At 43.0% G+C, this 19,142-nt stretch overlaps 1 protein-coding gene across 1 annotated transcript in view; it reads right to left on the bottom strand.

The window, feature by feature from the left end:
* Nucleotides 1-335: 335 nt before the first annotated feature.
* The window catches only part of CACNA1G (calcium voltage-gated channel subunit alpha1 G), a 140,945-nt gene continuing 122,138 nt past the window's right edge, over nucleotides 336-19,142 (bottom strand). Inside the window, exons 34-38 of the mRNA XM_082066963.1 lie at nucleotides 18,135-18,275; nucleotides 14,970-15,104; nucleotides 11,813-12,002; nucleotides 8,583-8,749; nucleotides 336-4,902 (exon numbers count right to left, since the gene is read on the bottom strand). Of these exons, the coding sequence (XP_081923089.1) occupies nucleotides 4,048-4,902; nucleotides 8,583-8,749; nucleotides 11,813-12,002; nucleotides 14,970-15,104; nucleotides 18,135-18,275 (1,488 nt within the window). The 3' untranslated portion in view covers nucleotides 336-4,047. The remainder of the gene's footprint in view (nucleotides 4,903-8,582; nucleotides 8,750-11,812; nucleotides 12,003-14,969; nucleotides 15,105-18,134; nucleotides 18,276-19,142) is intronic.

The raw sequence follows: 19,142 nt of genomic DNA, 5'->3' as shown, positions 1-19,142 counted from the left end.
GTCCCAGCAGCCTTCTCATCGTTGAGCCCTTGCCAAGCCATCCCCTGCCAGTGTGGTGCGATGGCAGGAGCGCAACCCATGGTCTCCTTGGTACACGAGCACACCCTGGGCAATGTGCTCGGGCCAGACTCGCCGTGTCAAACCGAATTGCTTCACAAAGGGCCGACATTTCACAATCTCTCTTTCAACTCCCCGTCCGCGGCCGCTATACAATACCTACTCCAACTGTTTGCAATTAAAACGTGACCGAAGATTTGACTGCCCAGAATGATACAGATTATCATCAGCAACAACAAAAAAGGGAAGCGCACGGTTGTTTTCTTTTCAAAAGCTTTTAATAGGACACATTTGTTTTTGTCATTTGTAAAGATTTACACTCATTTTTTGTCTTTTTTCTTTTTTTTAAAAAGGAACATTTTAACCCAATTTTCCCCATGAATACCACCTTTTGTTGCCCTGACCAAAAGACCTCATTTTGGCCTATATACCTGATACAGTATAACAATATATTAACTATTAAATACAAAGTTCTATAATATATACTAGGATGTTACGGACATTGCAATGGTACCGTGCCTACTCTAGTCACCTTGTGTAATAGTGTACATGGGTTATTATAGCCAAAGGGGCAGAAAAGGGGAGACTGGGGCATAGCCTAATTTACAGTGGTAATGCTTTTGTTTTCTTTTTTTTCCTTCCTTGAACACACCTTGTGCTGAGTGCAAACCACAGAAGTCAAAAACAGTGTTTTCTTTGCCCTCCTCCTAAAAATCTACAGTATAAACAGCCTGTAACCGAACTATGAAAAGTCAGTTCTATGTGCAAGGGGCTGCAAGGATGGAATTTACATTTCTCCAGACACATCTGCAATCTCTCTTTCCTCATGTGTCAGACTGGCAATAGCAGAATATCCTCCTGTCTACAGTAAATCCACAGTAGTAAAGTGCTGGTGTGCTTGAATGAACTGGATAGCCATGCGACTACTTTACCCTCAATAGGGGCTGAGTTTTGGGGGTGGGTGTTTGATACGGGTACAGTTCTCGAACAGTAATAGCACTGCAATATTGTAGAACTTGAGCTTAGCTGCTTACTTCTAAGCGCGACCTGGATGCCGGCTCTGAAACTGGGCTCTACACATTGTAACACAGCAGGTCTAGCTCCAGGCCTATGAAAAGAAACTGGTAGATAAGAGCTGCTTCTGTTCCCAAGGTGCTACGCGGACTTTTAACAATTTCTCTATGGATTTCTACAAAAATATAAAAAATTCTATCAACATAACCATTCTACAGAATTCCTGTGGATTTTGTACATTTTGCTTAAAAAAAGTCAAATTCTATAAAACCCCCCCAAAGGTATTTAAAATTATCTTAAGATTATTGCACGCACTGCAGTACATTTGTATTTGATTTTCAAAAGGGCATCTAGAAAAAACTTATCCAGTTTAGAAAACAAAACTATTTTACATGGATCTCTTTTCCTGAATGCATCATCAAACAGTATTTTTATTAGCTAATCTTCACTGAATATTCACGCATTATGTAAACTTTTTGTCACTTCCACAAACCTTGTCAATGGGCAAACCCCAAGTATTGAAAATATAAGAGCCTTTAGGCTTTCTGTTACGTTTGGAGTTGAGCATTGAACTGAGATCATATCACCATTTTGTGCCATGATTTCAAGCTAAAATGTTGCCTTTTTAAATTTTCTTTTTCAGAAGCAAGGAACTGTACGAGTAGTATCATTCCAGCTACACAAACACACTCCTAATCATTAAGGAATAACCAGGGTTGGCAATTTTAGTGGCCTAGCTATTTTCCCAAATTATTTAGTACATGTGAAAGGCAAAGCTAAGGCTCATTATGAGTGTAAAACCAAAAAGGGATTAAGAATATTTCTCAGGCTTAGTACACTGTAATTTTATTATTTCCTTAAATACAATCTAGGGGAAGAAGTGATGAAAGGTTTGTTTGAAATCATTGCTTTAAACTGGCTTAAGTCTGGATTGGGACTGGCATATCAAAGAGAGAGGTCTCCATATGGGCCCGTGTTGAAGAGGGGAAAGATGTCCCAGCCAAGAATTAATCTAACTGCAGTAAATATTACAGAATGTTAATCCTTCTCCTTCAAATACACCGATTGCCTGACTTCCCGCTGAAAGTCCTTACATTTCTACAGGACATGTAAATCAACAGGGGTTGTTTATGGAGTAAACATCCTCAAGTGAAAATAACGGAGCTTAAGACCTCACATGAGCTGTTGGGTAGAAACAGCATCTTCTTCCTGGATGTATATTTGAAGCTAATGCAGATACATGTAGTCTTAACAGTCTAATCTCTGAATGGATAAAAGGCTGTACATCAACATATTGTAGTTATTTGAAAAGATCAGTAGTTCTCAAAAAGTTACAAACTCCCAACTGACGGAATTAGCACAAATCCTCCTCCTGCTTGTGCTGGTTTAAAGACACGATACAGCAAAGCCTTATCCACGTACGCAGCTTTAAACCTATGACTATTCACACACTCCAAACCATGCCTGCAGAGTCTTATTTAGCCTACATCTTAATGTGATTTCATGAAAGTTGAGTGAAGTTAATGTCTGGTTTCCATCAGTCTTGTGAAGAGCGGGAGGTGTCGAACCGGCCCAACCTCTCGTGATTTTCAGGCTGTGCTGTCCAGTTTTACAGATCGTTTTTTTGCAGAGGGCATTAGCACAGAAGTAAACAGTTAATTTCCGAGATGACTGACATTAAGGACGTGTTGTAAAGTAAGGACATAAATTCTGCTTTTATCTACTTTGTATCATGATGTTGCTGCTTAAGGCTTTTGATAGATTTGAAATAAAATTACAGTCAGGGTCCTGTAAATTAACTCTAGCAGTAATAGCAAAATCCTTGACTTTCTAAACTGAAAATCAACAGTCATTTCAGTACCTACAGACTTTCTTACACAAATAACTTGCAGTAGGCCTTGATTCTGTCGAATGCATAAGCACACGATTTTAATTTTCAATAGTTACTTGAGTACGATCAACCTTGAGGCAGTTTAAGCAAGAGCTTAACTTTAAACATGTGCTTAAGCCCACTGCTGTGTCATGTCTGCGCTGAATTCACCCACTGCAAACCTTAAGCTTGGCCTTACCCTCCTTCCCAGGCGGGTGCAGAAAGGAGGAGCTCGAGTGCAAACAGGGGTAAAACTCAGCAGAAGAAACAGTCAGTCTGGGAAACACTGGAAAAACATCTCAGAAGCGACTGCAGGCACGTATGTAAATTATCCATTGATTTTGTGAGTCACCAGGGGATGATCTATAATATCCTCTCGTAATTCGGTGTTTTGTACAGTTAAATGGCTCTATATTCACCACCCAGCGTGTTGTACCTTCCTGGGCTTGTGCATCTGCTTTCACTCTGGATGTTGATTTTATGTGAGATTGGCATGTTATTTTGTTAAGCAACTGCCACTGCTTTTCTATACTACTCAAACAATCTTTTCCCAGAATATTATTGAAGTCCAAGGGGAAAATAAATTACATTAAATAATTCTCATTTACTGCTGACTGTGGGATACATTTCCTCTGTAATGCACTAATTGGCTACATTTTGTGCTTTGCAAAACAAAATGAAATCCAAACAAAACAAAACAAAAAAAAGAGAAGGGATTAAATATATATATATTTTTTTAGGTTAAAATATTCATAAAAACCAACTTTATCTCAGAAATATTCTGAGACACATAAAATAGAAGAAAATTAAACGAGTCTTTAGTCACAAAATGTACTACATCCCGCAATACTAGATTCAATTAATTTAATAAAATATAATATACATATAGATTCTGCACATTGTATTGCTTTTACCTAAGCAGAACATATGCTTAAGTAAGCGTGATATAGGTTAACCACTCTTTTAACCAGCTGGTTCTTTAATCTTTCTTTGGAAAATTTTTTACCCAGTGCCATTTTGGAATACAGAGTTTCTTTTTTTTGTTTGTTTTTGTTTTTTCTATTACATGAAAGGAAGAAAACATTTGGCACCGACAGAAAAGTAACTCAGGGGTCCATCTCCGTTTGATCAAAGGAAAAGCTAGGAAGTGTCAACAGGTCTTTCTTTGGGGTAGGAGATGCTGACATACTGTCTGGAAGCAACGAATCTCCTATATCCATCGAATCCTTGGACTCACAGGAAGGAGCACGCCGCCGCAGGCAAATGTCTCCACCGGCAGGCGAGATGCTGTGAGGTCCTCTGGGCAGCAAACTCTGTCCATCGGGTGGATCTATAGATATACACGGAGGGCTCAGTTTTTTCTTCTGCCGCGTTCCTTGCAAGCCTTCCATTTCACTTACCACCTGACTTATGAAGCCAGAAGAGCTAGATGTGGAATGGTGCTGAGGGCTGTTTTCCATGGAACAAATTTCTATTGAATGTCTCCTTTGATCATCTAACCAAGAGGGTGGTTTTTTTAGAAGACCCTGGGTGTCTACGCTGTGGTATTTCTTCAGGTCCTTCAATGTAATGTTGCCGGTATTGCCTATGTTCCTCTTAGGAGTGAGAGGCTGAGCCTCTGAACAGGCACTGGAGGCTGTACAAGTTTCTGAAGTGAAAGGCTCCGAGGAGCTGGTTATTTCAGATACTTCTTGGTCCATTGAATCTCCAGGTGTCTCCTGATATGAGTCAGTACAAGCACATGACGCTGGTGCCTGCTTTGAAATATTATACTGATTGTGGGAATGCTGCTGTGTATGAACGCTCGCCCGGCTCCATGCAGCCAACTGTTGTGCTTCTGAGGGTGTCAGAGCCACTGGTGACTCCTCCTTGGGCACAGCGGGGACATTTGGGTCAGCGGGTTCACTCACCTCAGTGTGGAGATTCTCCTTGCTATCCAAAGAGTCATTCCTTATAGCCATCTGTATCAGAGCACAAAGGGATCGGGAAGGAGGGGAGTTGCCAGATGAGAGAGACAGACAAAACAGAGGTTAGTACAAGTAAGGCACAACATTCCCAGGACACTCAACCCTGCTGAGATACCTCAGCACAGACCTACTGACTCCTAGAACTCGACCTGCGCCGTGAGTTCTAGCAATTCCCACACTTCGGTCATCTGTGGGTTTGTCCCTGTTTAAGTGACAGCAGAATTTGGCCCTTCATTCTTCCTAAATGGTTGAACTTTGGCTTTCTCCTCTAAGGATGAAGGGCTGCAAAAACAGAATACCCCCACACCAACTTAGACATACTGCTGTTATGCAAAGGATGAGGGTCTACAGCAAACCCCTTTATAATTTTAGCAGCCCAGGTAAAGTTGAAGGGGGAAGATGTGCACATGAGCCCATGTATTCCCTTCTCTAGCTCAGGTAATGCTGAGGACACAGAGGAGGGTCCCCAGAGCCACCACGCTCTGCACCAGCATCAGGGCACCAGCACGTCCCTGGTTTTGGTTGCCAGGCTGGAGCTGTGACTCTGCACCATCGTATGGCAGAGGAGATGGAAAAGCTGGAGTCCAAAACTGGACTAATAATCTGTAATTATTGCAAGTGATTCTAATGCTTGAGATCAGGCTTCCTAAGGCACATTTTGCCTTGGCTGTCTTGAGCCGTATGCAGCATCAGTGCCTGCTGGCAGAGAGAACCTATGGCTGGTATTGAAGGCTTTGTCTCTTCACTACACTGCACCCCTTGTCAAAAGGGTTTATAAATCAGCCACATTAACTGGCCCTTAAAGTCTCAGTTTGAGGAGACTCTTAAATGATCTTAAAGATTAAAAACTTCACAGAGAAATTTGGAGGAAATGCGTACAGCTGGTCTCAGTTCTTTAGAGAAGTGTAAGGAGATGAAATTCCTCATACTAAGGAATGCTACTGTGACAAGTCGCCCCAAAATGATCTTAGAATTGATATAAAAATTGTCCCGCAAGGATCATTTGAGCCAAATGATCTCTGTTCAGGCAGAGCTCTCATCAGCTGCAGCACACACACGTGTGTGCACAGAACCACAAGAAGCTATTGCTACATCTGCACGTTGGTTCCCTTTGTCATCTGTGCGAGTTGGAAGACTATTTAATATGGCAAATGATTTTGTCCAATACTGGTAAATCCTTTCTAGTGCAAATTTTACAGCATAATACTGGCAACTAACCATAGCCAAGAGTGGAGCTAATTCTGATTTCCTCAATGCCAATAGTTTTAGTGAGTGTTTGGAAGAAGAAATCATGTTTAGACCCTGAGAAGAGACACAGACCACAAAATAATAGAATACAGAAGCAAAAAGTAATTATTGTCATTACTTTTGCTTGTACACCAACCTGTGTTGCACACGACAGTATTAGTCACCACCAGCTCGCTCTTTCCCTATGATACAGGCATCTTTGGTAGTCGTTAGTACTAACTGTTTGTACAAATGTTTTACTGGTTTGTTGCAAAATAAAAGGACCTTCTGCCATCCCATTGGGGTGTACACCTGTAGTAGCCACAGCCTGGTGTGGGCTACGCCTTGGATACTCAGTCCTGGATCCAGAAAATCAACGTAGTTTTATTTTCAGGTAAAATTCCCCTGGAGAAAAGCTTTTGTGCAATGCGCTGCCAAGGAGCGTATTCCTCAGCAGGGAATGTCCTCTAAAGCATCCAATCCATGCATCTTCATCTGCAAGTGCATCACTAATTGTCAAACTTTCCAGAGTCTAAACTGCACGTTAGTGTGGGACTGTGTCCATTCTCCAGCACTCTAAAGGGAAAGGGCGGTTGAACACATGGGTTTTAATGATGGAGGAAAGTGCATGGACCAGATATGTGGTGGACGAGATTTATCTATGCACAAATTCAGGATAGGAAAGGGGGCAAGGGGAAGGGAAAGGAAAGAAAGAAGAGGGAAGAAAAAAGAAAATAAATCAGAATTACATGCAATATATATAACAATAAGGAAAAATGTGTATTGCAAAACAAAATGCTCTGCTGGTTTGAGCCATTGTGATGTGCTAGTAAGAAATTAGGGGTTGCAATAAAAGGAGCACTTGAGAAGTGCCAGGGGTGTAAAGGGGAATTTGCCTCTTTAAGGCATAAGTTTCACAGTGTCTGGCCATTGAGATAGCAACTAAGAGTAACAGCAACACAGCTGCCAGGAACAACCTTACATCAGCCACACTGGGAGCAACTGGCTACTGGGGAGCACAAACAAGGCAACACCTCACCAGCCTTCAGAGGGATCTGTCTGGCCCATGGACCAAATCTGGTCATTGTCCCAAAGCTTTTTTCTCTCGGAAATGTCACTCCAAGAGCATGCTCATGTCACTGCATGAGCAGAGAGAGGAGGGAGCGGAATACATTAACTTGAACATATGAAAAGGTTTAGAAAAAGAAGCTTTCAAAGATATGAAGAAAATTAGGCTGAGGAAGATGGCTAACATGGTAATTTATTCTAGACAGATCAGTTCAAAAGGATGGGTCTGTTATTCATTAGAAAGCCAGAGAGAGTGGTTATGAACTGGAATCATGACATCAATTAGTTTCCCCATTAGCAGTGATTGGGGTAGCTGGCCAGCCCTGTGCAAACGAATACATGCTAGGAATTTCTTATGTCAATTTAGTGTTACAGACTAATGTAATTGTTAACCTTGGTACTTCACATTCATTTTTAGAGCTTAATGAATCAACTGTCTAATTTGTCAATGTTGATTAAAAGATGAAAGAAATAGGAATATTTTCATGCAGGAAAGAAATTGCTTTTGAAAAAAAATAGACTGATCTATTTTGTGTATATAAAACCAGGCACGAAACTACTGAAGAAAGCAGAGCTGGGGAATCAGACATGCCGCTGGTCCTGGCCCAGCTGCACAGTGAAATATGCTGAAAAACATGAGAGTGAATGAAGCACAAGTTTAAATATTTTACTAAAAAAGAGAAATTTAAACTTATGCTTCCAATCAGCCAGACTGGAATCTTTGAATAGATCTCTTAGATGTTGGGTTGAATCAGGATTTAAATCAATACCAGGCAAAAACCAGAGATAAAACCAGTTGCAAAATAAAATGTGTTCTGTTTTGCATATACTCAAACTTTTCAAAAGCACGTGGGAGATTCAAAAGGATCTTAACTTTCAGTTCTCCCTGTAAAACCAGTGTGCTTTCTGTGATGCTTTCACATACGAGATATCCAGCTTCCTTTAAACGCTTTCTCGAGAATCTGGAGGAGCCAGAGGAAGGGTGGCCTGGGACAGAGTCTGCAGTCCCTGTGTCCTTTCAAGCTCCGAGAAAATCACAGCAGTTAAGAATTAGTTCCTTAACCCCAACAAGACCCTGGGGAGCGTTTGGCTGCATTTATGAGGAGGACTGAAAAAAATTAAGTGCTAACAATGTGGAGAACATTTAGGCCTGCTGCCAAAGGAGATGATACTCATCATGCACATTCTTTGGAGACTCCTGGATGGCTTTCAGATCAGAATCCGTCAACCTTTTTGTTATTTCTGTAGGAGAATTACAGTTCTCCTGAGGTTTCTCTGTGAATCCCTCCTTGAATTTGAAGTATGGTTAACCTGGACATGCCAAAATAAAACACAACAATATAAAACCTCAGCAGGTTAGCGGTCATAAGCGTGCTTACCTGTCTGCGGAGCAGCCGTTCAGCAGAAGGAGAGTGCATCTGCTGGGAAACGCGGGGTTTGTCCCTCACCAAATGGTCTCGAGCTCTTACGTGGTGGAAATGGTCTTTTGGAATTTGCAGGAGAGCGCTGGTGTCTGCCGGCTGCGACTGCACCGACGCCTTTGAACCTTGCAAGAGGGAGAAGAGACAGAAATGCGACGTGTTCATCTGGGGATCGTGTCTCAGTCTCAATGGTCTTTTGGAAAAAACACTCTGTTGCACCTTGGACCAGACAGGCATGGCAAAACCACCAAATTCAGCAACTGGCTCTCCATGACTGGGGAAAAAACCTCCCACCTACTAATAAATTATACCAAAATTGTCTGTTATTTCATTTTTCTTGGCATTTTCCCCTGATACAACTGGGACGAGCTCCTGTTAAGAACAGAAGATTATAAACTAGAAGTTCATCTGGACTGGCAATTTCTACACCCCTGCTCTCGGGCCAACGACTTTGCAGGCAACCACACAGCTCAGCACCGCAAGGATCCGACTTTGAGAGACTCTACAAAAGGATAACTCCATACCTGAGCGTACATGGAGACCGACTGCTGGGACCTCAAAACCAGCACGAACACTGGAAATGAAGCGAAAGGGAACAGCACCTGGCAGCTTTCAAGGCCAGTTTCACAAAGCATCCCAGGAGAAGGAAATACACACTCCCCAACCTCTTTCTGACCCTTTGTGGTTGCTGGCTACTTCTTCTAAAAGGTTTGAAACTCTGCATGCTCGCCCCCCCTCCCACAGGCTCAACATTTTTCAAAACAATTCATTTAACCTGGACCGCATCCCAGAGAATCTCATTTGTCCTGGAATCTTTCCCAGAACAACAGCCCCATTACGAAGGAGTATTCAAACAAATACCTCCTGCAAGTGCCAGTGTTTCTGACAACAAAACCTTTCTCAGCTTGAAATATTATGGCTTAGTGGTGGTGATTTATTAGGGGTGCCTGGCACCTTTTGCTATCTTCACAGCACTTTATAATATTACAAACTGTAAGCAGGTAGGGGTGACTTCCCCCACCCTGCAAAGCGGTGACATTGTGGGTAGAACAGGACAATGATACACACGCCAAGATTTGGGCACCTTCCCCACCTCTGAGCGCTTTGGCTTGCTCAAGATGATTGGAATTTCACCAGCAGGAGGAAAACACAAAAGGTTTAATTGCTTAATGTGGTTATAAGACATCAGCTTTACCTTCCCAAAATACTTATCCTAGATGTCAGTGGGACAGTTTTTCCTGCGGATGTACAAGGGTGCAACGCCTGCCCCTTCCCCAAGCCAGGGCTGTCAGATGGGGCTATTAAGTTCTCCAAGCTGGAAGTGCAATCTTAAAGAAAGAAGGGACTCTGAAATTACCCACTTTTCGGTCAAGTTGATGTAATTTTTGTTCAAGATGTGACAAACGAATCCAAATAAAGGGTCAAAAATGCAGCACTGGAAACTCCCGCTGTAGCAAATGGGATTCTTTTGTACGGTCAGGGATTATAACTCTGAGGAATTTCTTGGGTGTTACAGGGAGCCACAAATTCTGGCTCCACTGAAGGTAACGGAAGTTTTGCTGTTGACTTCAGTGGGGCTTGACCAGGATTTCAGATGCACCTTTTACATTATGTGCAAACAGATTCTCTAAAAGACAGCTCTTGACCTTGAAAATTCTGTATTATGGCAGCGATTTCTCACGACTTCAGATTCATCTTCCTCCGTTGTGTCTGCACTTTTTTTTTTCTGCCGTTCAACAGTCGCTATTCATACAAATTCTTATTACTATGCAAATTTCAACATCATCTTTCTAATCTGTTCAAATCTCCTACCATTCTGAACAGTGCTGAAATTATGTTCTGCTTAGAGGCTTTCAAATGACAACGCTTGTAAAAACTTCTCTGTCTTATCTGTGACAAATGTCTAAAATGATGGCACGTATGGAAGAATTAAAGACAGCCACATTCACGTACCAGCAGAAGGTAACCCCTGGCAGACAGAGTAAATTGAACACATTGGTAAGTACCAGGAGGCAGCTGCAAGTCCAGGTACAGAGGTACAGGTAGAGAGAGACACCTCGGTATCTGCAATATGCTGTATCTAAGAATATTTCTGAATTTAGCTCTGAGGCATATATCCCAACCACATGCATTGGGAAGGACGATTCTACACCCTCTCATTTTTCCATTCATCTCACACTGAGATCTCTCTCAATTCAGCACATTTATGTTCATTTTACAGGCATTTTGAGACACCATTTTCCCTTCTTTCACAGATGTTCTCATATAGAGCTTCCAAAACCTGCTAGGATAGGTACTGCTGCAGAAAAAAAACCCACGAGGAAATATTTTTCTGCTGAGATTTTCGCTTCAGGGCCATAGCTACCTCAGGTAGCCCAGGAGCTGGATGGACTGTAACCCTTGAGGAACCAGGCAGGGGGACAACCGGTGCTGAGCCAGGCCAGCCGCTTTCTGTCACATTGCCAAAAAGCCCAGGGGAAAGGAGTTGTCTTTAACAGCCTGGACTTCATAAGCCATGGAGGGTCTTTGTGGGTTATAGAGGGTCCTTATAGAGCCATTCCACAGGTCTGGACATCAACACCTCACTGCAAACCCATGGCAATTGGTTGCCTTCTACTGGTTAGCTTGGAAAATCCCAGCTATTGGGATTTCAGGATCATCGAGTCCAACCGTTAACCCAACCCTGGCACTAACGCATGTCCCCAAGAACCTCATCTCCACTTCTGTTCAACCCCTCCAGGGATGGCGACACCACCACTGTCCTGGACAGCCTGTTCCAATGCTTGACAACAATTTCTGGGAAGAAATTTATCCTAATATCCAATCGAAACTTCCCCTGGCGCAATATGAGGTTGTTTCTTCTCATCCTATCACTTGCTGCTTGGGATAAATGACCAACACCCTCCATGCTCCAACCTCCTCTCAGGCAGTTGAGAGAGCAGAGTCCCCTCAGCTCCTGTTCTCCAGCTGAACCCCCCAGGTCCCTCAGCCGCTCCCATCACACTTGTGCTCCAGCCCCTTCCCCAGCTCCGTTCCCTTCTCTCAACTCGCTCCAGCACCTCAAGGGCTTTCTTGTCATGAGGGGCCCAAAATAGAACCCAGAATTTGAGATTTGGCCTCACCAGTGCCCAGGACAGGGGGACAATCACTTCCCTGTCCTGTCCTTGTCCCAGTTGACGGATGCGTACCTGACTGGGACTTGTGATGTGCCGGGTTCCTCTCGCCCAGGGAGGCTGGGCAGGGGCTGGAGTAGGGTGGCTGGAACATGTAGCTGTCGTTTGGCAAAGAGTGGGTCCGTCCCACCGAAGGCTTCCTCACGCTCAGCAAGTCCTTGCTGGGAGACAAGGTCAGCGTGTCATCTTTGGAGCGGAGATCAGCCTACGGGGAAAAAAACAGTGAGGAAGGAAGAAACCATGGGGTGGGAAGAGGAGAAGTGCCCAGAAACGCGAGTGACAGCCATTGCAATCGGGATGGCATGATGGGCATGCACATCGTCAGGATGGACGAGTTGCACAAATGGAGCTACCAGGAAGCTCTACCCCTCATTTTGTATTGTCAATAAATCGTCACACAGAATGGACCACAGAAACGGAGGAAGCAGCACTGTAGTAATAAACCATGACTATTTCGGGGATGTGCAAAGAAGGCATCATGCCTCAAGGCCAGCAAAGGTCACATGCTTTGCATTGCTTTGATTCTCTGCAATAACTGTAAAGCTCTATGTGCCCTCGTCAGCAAGTCAGACTTTTGCAAAGGTGAGTAGTTTCCTCTTCTAACAATAAAATAACCCCAACAAAAAATACAAATACAAAACCTGGTTTACAGAATATATTCCCTATTCTAGCTCCCAGTATGATTTTATTGGTTTTTCTTCTCACATAATGAATAACTAAACCTATTTTATTGAAAGGGATATCTAAACCTACTGCTTAAGGGTTAAAGCCATTCTTTAATTAGAAGGGATCTAATGCAAGCAAGGGTTATTGTATATATGTTGACTGTGGAATTTTTACAGCCAAAGAGTCTCTTGTGCAGCACCAGAGGCAATATCAAATGAGGTGCATTCAGGTCTGATTTCATAAGGAAATATCTCCATCCCAGAAATGTTGTTGGGTGTTACTATGTTGGCTAGTGCTAGCAAAAATGGAAGCAAAGTCAACTTCCATGGATATTTCTAATGAAAGAATAATTTCATTAAAAGTCCTCCATTGAAAAACACAGAAATAAGATGTGACGCTAGTCTGATACTGTATATTTCTGATCATTTTTAGAAAACTTTCAATCTTACTTTCTGACAAATCTTCCCTTCATTCGGTGCATTACAGGTTTTCTGAAATCAACACTAGGATGGTTTTTTTTTTTTGAACTGTTATCTATCAGTCATAAACCCAAAATGTCACTAAGGTATTTCATATGCACAAGGAACACGATGAGATTGAAAGGAATTTACAAAAAGAAGGGGGGAAAAAGAAAGAAAAACAACAAAAAAGGAAGACCACTGTTGTAAATTTAATGAAGAAAACAATCTGCACTGTCATGCAGCATTAATTTCAGTCCTCAGGAACCTGCCGATATGGATATAGCCCAGATAAGAGAGATGCCGCAGCCTCCTGATGCAGCTCGGGGAAGGAGAGTGAGATCTGTGCTGGTAAAGCTGAGACTTGGCTTTTAGGAACCTCTCTGTCCCTCCCCTCCCTGCCTTCCTCTTCCAAGCAGTATGTTTATGCTATTTAGCTTTCATATTATTCAGCTTAAAGCAAAAAACATGGCCTGAAACCCGAGATTTCAAATTCAAAACCATTTGGATCCAAACATGAGAATTTGGATTCCATATCCTACGCAAACCCAACCTTTAATGAACCTTTAGCTTCATTGACAGCATCCAATACCACAGCGGGCTCGTTTCCACTTTCTGATCATCTCAGGAGAAATCTTGTGAGTGAACTTCGTGAAAACCTTTTGAAATGGCTGAAAAATGATCTTCCAAGCCCAGCTCGCAAACAGAGCGGCGGGACCGCATGACTTTTGGGTTCACTGGTAGTTTTAAGAAGCACGTTGTTTTGGCTTGACTGAAAATCAAATTAAATAAATAAACCCAACCCAAATCTATTTTGAGTCAAAACATCCTGAGATGTTTTTCAACTTCAGCTGTGTCTAAATGAACTATAAAAACACTGCATTTAGAAAGCATCTCAACTAAAGCTTGCAGTTTTTCAGGAGTTTGGGAAACTGTTTTGACCACAACACTTTGTTGGTATTGACACAAATTCACAAAATGCTTTGTTCAGCCTGGTTTTGCCTTTTTTTTGGCTATACCCTTGAGACTTTGCTGTGTTGTCAGACAGGTTTGTCTGATCTGATTCAATCCTAGAAGGGCTCTCTCCTCAGTCCTGCTCTCCAGACTAATTTTGAAACAAACGTGATGCCATGAAGCATGATGGGAAATATTGTCACGGTTTACGAGATGTTTCCCAAGTAAGTGCTAATTAGGATGACAATTGACTATAATGGCAGGAAATTTATCAACAACACAAACATCCAAAGGCAGGTACATGAACAACAACAAAGAAAACAATGATCCAAAAATGTTGGAAGAGGAATTATGTCTGTTGTACAGCAGAAAAAAAGCACTTGACTGCTACACAGCTAAAAATGTCGAATGTTTCAAAGAGGAGATGGTTAAAGCAGGGTTCAAAATACTGGTTATTTCATTCAAAAAGACACAAAATAGTCCCAAATTATTTTTTCTTTTCATATTTCCTTTTTTTTTCCGTCTTCTTCAGCATGATGACTGCTCGTAAGAATTCACAAAAGCAGCATCTCGGAGAGATCCCCATCTGATATTTGTAAAATAAACAGTCTGGCACCAATCATGCAAAAAGCCTTGTGGTGCCTGTGTTCGTCAAGACAAAAATCCGTCACAAACCAAAGGGCTGTAGATGACCCCTCAGCAGAGGACACATGAGTCATTAGCTCATGGGTGTCTCTTCCACACAACATCACTGATTTGTTTCAGATGGGGAGGAAATGTCGACCTTGACACTTTCCAAAGTGGTTTTTTTTTTTACTATTTGTTTTACTTGTAGAAAACACACTGTTTTTATGTGAGACGCCAAAGGAAAAATAGAATTAAGTACTTGTTCCTTGCAAGGAGCCAAGTTTGTGGACAAGAGCGATAACAACCCAGGACCTAATGGCATTAAGGACAACGTCCTGTTCAGGGGGAAGGTTGGTGCTGTTTGGAAATGGGCTTGAACTGGAAATGCCATTGGGCAGGTGTAGAGAGGTGGAAACAGTATTTCGAACCCTGTAAACATCAGACTATACGGCAACCAGTGTATGTACATTGCTTTCCAGAGCATTAAGTAAGTGTGTGTTAGTGTCATCAGGAAAAGAGTCATCCGTCAGAGCTAAGGACCAGGACTTTTCAGAGAGAATATCTGACGTCAGAGACAGAGCCTCCATCTCAGCTAGAGGGATCTAAAGGGAGAGATGATTAAGCATAAGAAACCAGGACACAAATCTTTAGGAAAAGAAAGAAAATAATTATCATAATCTAAATACTTCTAGACACTAAAGCAATATCCCTGCAGTGGGAGATGCTACATCATGCACATTGTTACCAGGGACAGAATGGCAAAGAAATGAAATATAACAAAGAATTTAAAAAAAAAAAAAAAAAAGGAGTGAGACATTCATACTTAAATGCTTACCAGTGAGCTGGGAGGGAATTTAAAACATACACTAATGCTAGCATTGTGTTTGATTGTTCTCCTGTCTAGATGAAGAAGTAAAAGTAACATTATTTTTATACTAAAGATATTTATCCTCTTGGCTATGATCAAATAAAAGAGGCTTCCAGATCTTCCGACTTCTTTCAGGTTGTTCCTACCTAATAACTGATCTACTTGATTCCCCAATAACAAAATAATCTTGCAGGTGGGGTATGGAGCGTGCACCATTTCCCTGCACTCCGGTGGAACTATAATTAACTTCCTAATGGCTAAATGGGGACAGGGAGAAACTTTGATTCAAAGTCTGGAAAGGTCAGCGAGTGCCTTCCTGGTGACTTCAGTGGGGCTTGGCCTGCGAAAGAGACCCCAGTGCCTGGGTGAGTGCCAATAACTGTCCTATTAAAGAACCTCCTGCTCCCAAATGCCACCCAGGCCTGTCCCCCAGCCCTGTCCCCAACAGCCTCCTGCAGCCCTGAGCAAACCCAGGTGAGCTGGGAATAGCTGCTGCGCTGCTGTACGATGCGTCTTGCACAAACGCATCCCTGCTGAAGGTGCTCCAGAGAATGACAAAGATCTTTATCAAAACATTGGTGAAGCTCTCTCCCTAGACACAGAGCTCTTTTGTGTAAGAAATGTGAAATGTCACTTCAGGTTTTGGGGAGAGAAAGGGGAAAAGGGGTCTGCAGCGTCTCCCCCAGTGCCGCATCCTTGCTGCCAAGCACCATCGGAGCAATGCTCACCCTCCCCAAATCCCCACCTCGGGTCTGTGTCTGATGCCTGTGGCATTGGGGACAGCATTTCATCAGGAAACCTCCAGACCTGGCTCACTCTAGCAGGGGCCACCTGGCCTGGACTAGTCCCAGGTGCTTCCTTTCCATTCCTCATTGCACTTTTTTTTCCCCCTATCCTCTATGCTTGAAAAGTCTTTCAACAGCAATATATCTTCCAAGAAAAACCACAGAGGCCCAGATCTGTTGCACTTAAGTTATCAGAGGGCTGGGTTTTCTCACTCTTAGAAATGGCATCACTGGGGTGAACTAAACCCAGTGATGAGTGAACCTTGAGAGGCTCCAAACTTCAGCCAAGATAAGCAAGAGGGTCGGGCTCCTCTCATCTAACCTCAGGCTTGATATCTCCTCTAGCACAGCCGTCTGTTGGCAACAGATGAGAGAGATGCTTTGGAGGAGCTCCTGATTTCATACGAGGCTCCCCAAAAAAGCATCGCCAGCTGCCAGCATGGGACAGCGATCCCCAATGGGGTCCTGGTGGCCGGAGCATGAGGGACACGAGCAGCTCCTGCCCGACGGAGCAGCTCTGCCGAGAGCTGCTATTAATCAGGTTGCTTTCAGCAAGTCCCAGTGCTGCTCTAAATTTCCTGACTTGCCTGGGAACATGACAAATGGTGCGAACGGAAAAGCCAAAATGTAAACAAAACATCACCCTCCTTCAGCCTCCCTTCTCCCAAAATTGAGTTTGAAGCCGTCAAAACATTTGGTTGGAAACATTCAACTGATTTATACAGGCTTTAATTAGAGGGGGGTGGGAAAATAAAATAGCTTAAATTCTAAAAGAAAAAGCCATTGCAAACTGGAATGCTATATTTTTTCATTACAAAGATGTCAAAACAGAAGCATTTTTTTGCTGCTGCAGCACTTTCTGGTGAAAAACGTTGTGATAAAAAATTTCCAACCAGCTCTCGCTGAGTTTCATACTGACCCTCTGCCTTCCCTGCCAAAGCTACCGTCTCTATTCTTCCTGCGATTCTTAGAGGCAACCACTTCCTATAGCTTAATAGACCTCAATCTGGAAAGCGATACACAGCAATCAGAGGGAGACATGTTATCCCGCTATATAAAGCTCTGCAGTAGGATTTCATTTTACCTAAGCTTATTCCTTTCCTCTAATGAACCACCGAGTTGGATAATTTAGTGTGTCAGCGAGCTCATAAATAAGCACACTGATTTCACAAGGAAACTTCTGCTATTTTTAGCCAGGAAGGAAAAAACATATAGATCAAGAAATATGGAATTTGCTCAATTCCAACTGCAGGAAAAAATAGGTATGCTTGAATTATTATTATGGCCATCGCAGTGATTTGGGAAAAATATTTGCTCTAAAGAATAACACGCTTGAGAAAGTAGGCATTTTATTCTAAGAAGTAAATGAACTAATTTTGAACAAATATTACAGCCCTTGCTTGTGAAAGCACTGGAGCACACGATTACTTAAGTACATCATTAAGGGCTGCCTCGCCGTCTAAATTCAGTTTACATCGGAGATGAGGATGTAGTTTACAATGACCCACTTGCAAGAAGCCTCTTTAGGAAAATAATTCAAAACTGGATTTTCACGCAGCGTAAGTCGGCACAAAACGCAGAGATGGTTTTACGATCCCCAGCAGCTCGGGCTCAGCTCTGGGCAAAGCTCACACCATGAGACATGTCCTGACATCGTACAGGTTAGGAGCAAAAAACTCCACTGAAGGTTGAAAAGGGGATTTTGTACATTTTTCCCTCCAACACTCATGAACAGTAAATCCCAATGAAAAACTTCTTACTATGTTGAAGAGAGCAGCTCAGAGCTTGTACTTTTCCTCTTGCATTGATATACAACATCATAAACCAAGATATTATCTCAGCTCCCACAGAAAAAGCCCAAATGACTTATGCTTCAAAATCCCTGTGACTACATTACATAAAGAACTTTAACTCTCTATTAAAGGTCTCAGTCAAATTGAGTTTGGATGGAGACTTTGCAGGAAATTAGGAATATTAACCTGGTTCTCAGAGTTGTAATATTCGGGAGCTGGGAGGGCATAATGATGGTACACAGAGCCTGACAGGTTGTCCATCAGCTTCAGCTCTCCTTCCAGAGATTCCTGGATCAGCAGGGATATGGTATCAAACAAGTGCCTTTCCTAGGAGGGGTGGTGTGGAGCGTGCAGAGAGAGAGAGCAAGCCAAAGAGAGGAAAAATTCAGGGACAGAGAGAGAAAAGGACAGTGTATAAAACCCAACGAACAAGGGCGGGGAGGGGGGGAAGAAAAAAAACAGGATAGAAGAGACGGGGTTGAGATGGGAACGTTCAGGGAGAATAGCAGTAACAGGGACAACGGGACAGGAGAGGAGAGAGAACAGTGCAGTAATATCATGGTGAGCAGTGACAAATTCTCAGACATTTCTAGAGATGAGGTCAACACCAACTGCCCCAGAACCGTGGTGCTCCCGCTCAGGACCCTCCTCGGGGACAATTTTCGCTCTCACCAGACACGGTCGGTTACTCCTGGGATCTGAGCATACAGCAGCTTCTTGGTACTTGGTGCTGTGAACTTCTACACGACACCACTGCTGTAAGGTTTCTACACCCACCATCCACATTTCTGAGCAAGACCTAATGTCTGACACCTACATCCATATCCAGAGCTCACATAAGTTAAAATAACCTGACTTGAAGAGAAGGTGAGCATCCTGTCCATAACAGCTGCAGATGCCTAGGACGGACACATGTCAGGTCACTAATTCACATGCCAGACATGGGTTGAGGTGCCTCAGTTGTCCTGGCCGACTTCAGACCAGCTGGCCACAGCACAGACAATGGGAGGTGACACAGAGCAGGGTCTGGCTTTCGCAGGCAGCGTGGGAGCAGTTTAAGGGTTGCACCTGTCACGTAGGGAATGCCCACTACATACAATGAAATGAGGACCATCATTACAGTCAAACAGCACACAGTGCTGGGGAACAGGCAAGCAGAAGAGCATGCTGAACATGAGTCCTCACGGGGTCGTG

Source organism: Streptopelia decaocto (assembly GCF_964273445.1).
Source record: "Streptopelia decaocto genome assembly, chromosome: 16".
NCBI lineage: Eukaryota > Metazoa > Chordata > Aves > Columbiformes > Columbidae > Streptopelia > Streptopelia decaocto.
This window is presented reverse-complemented; position numbering and strand designations above follow the sequence as displayed.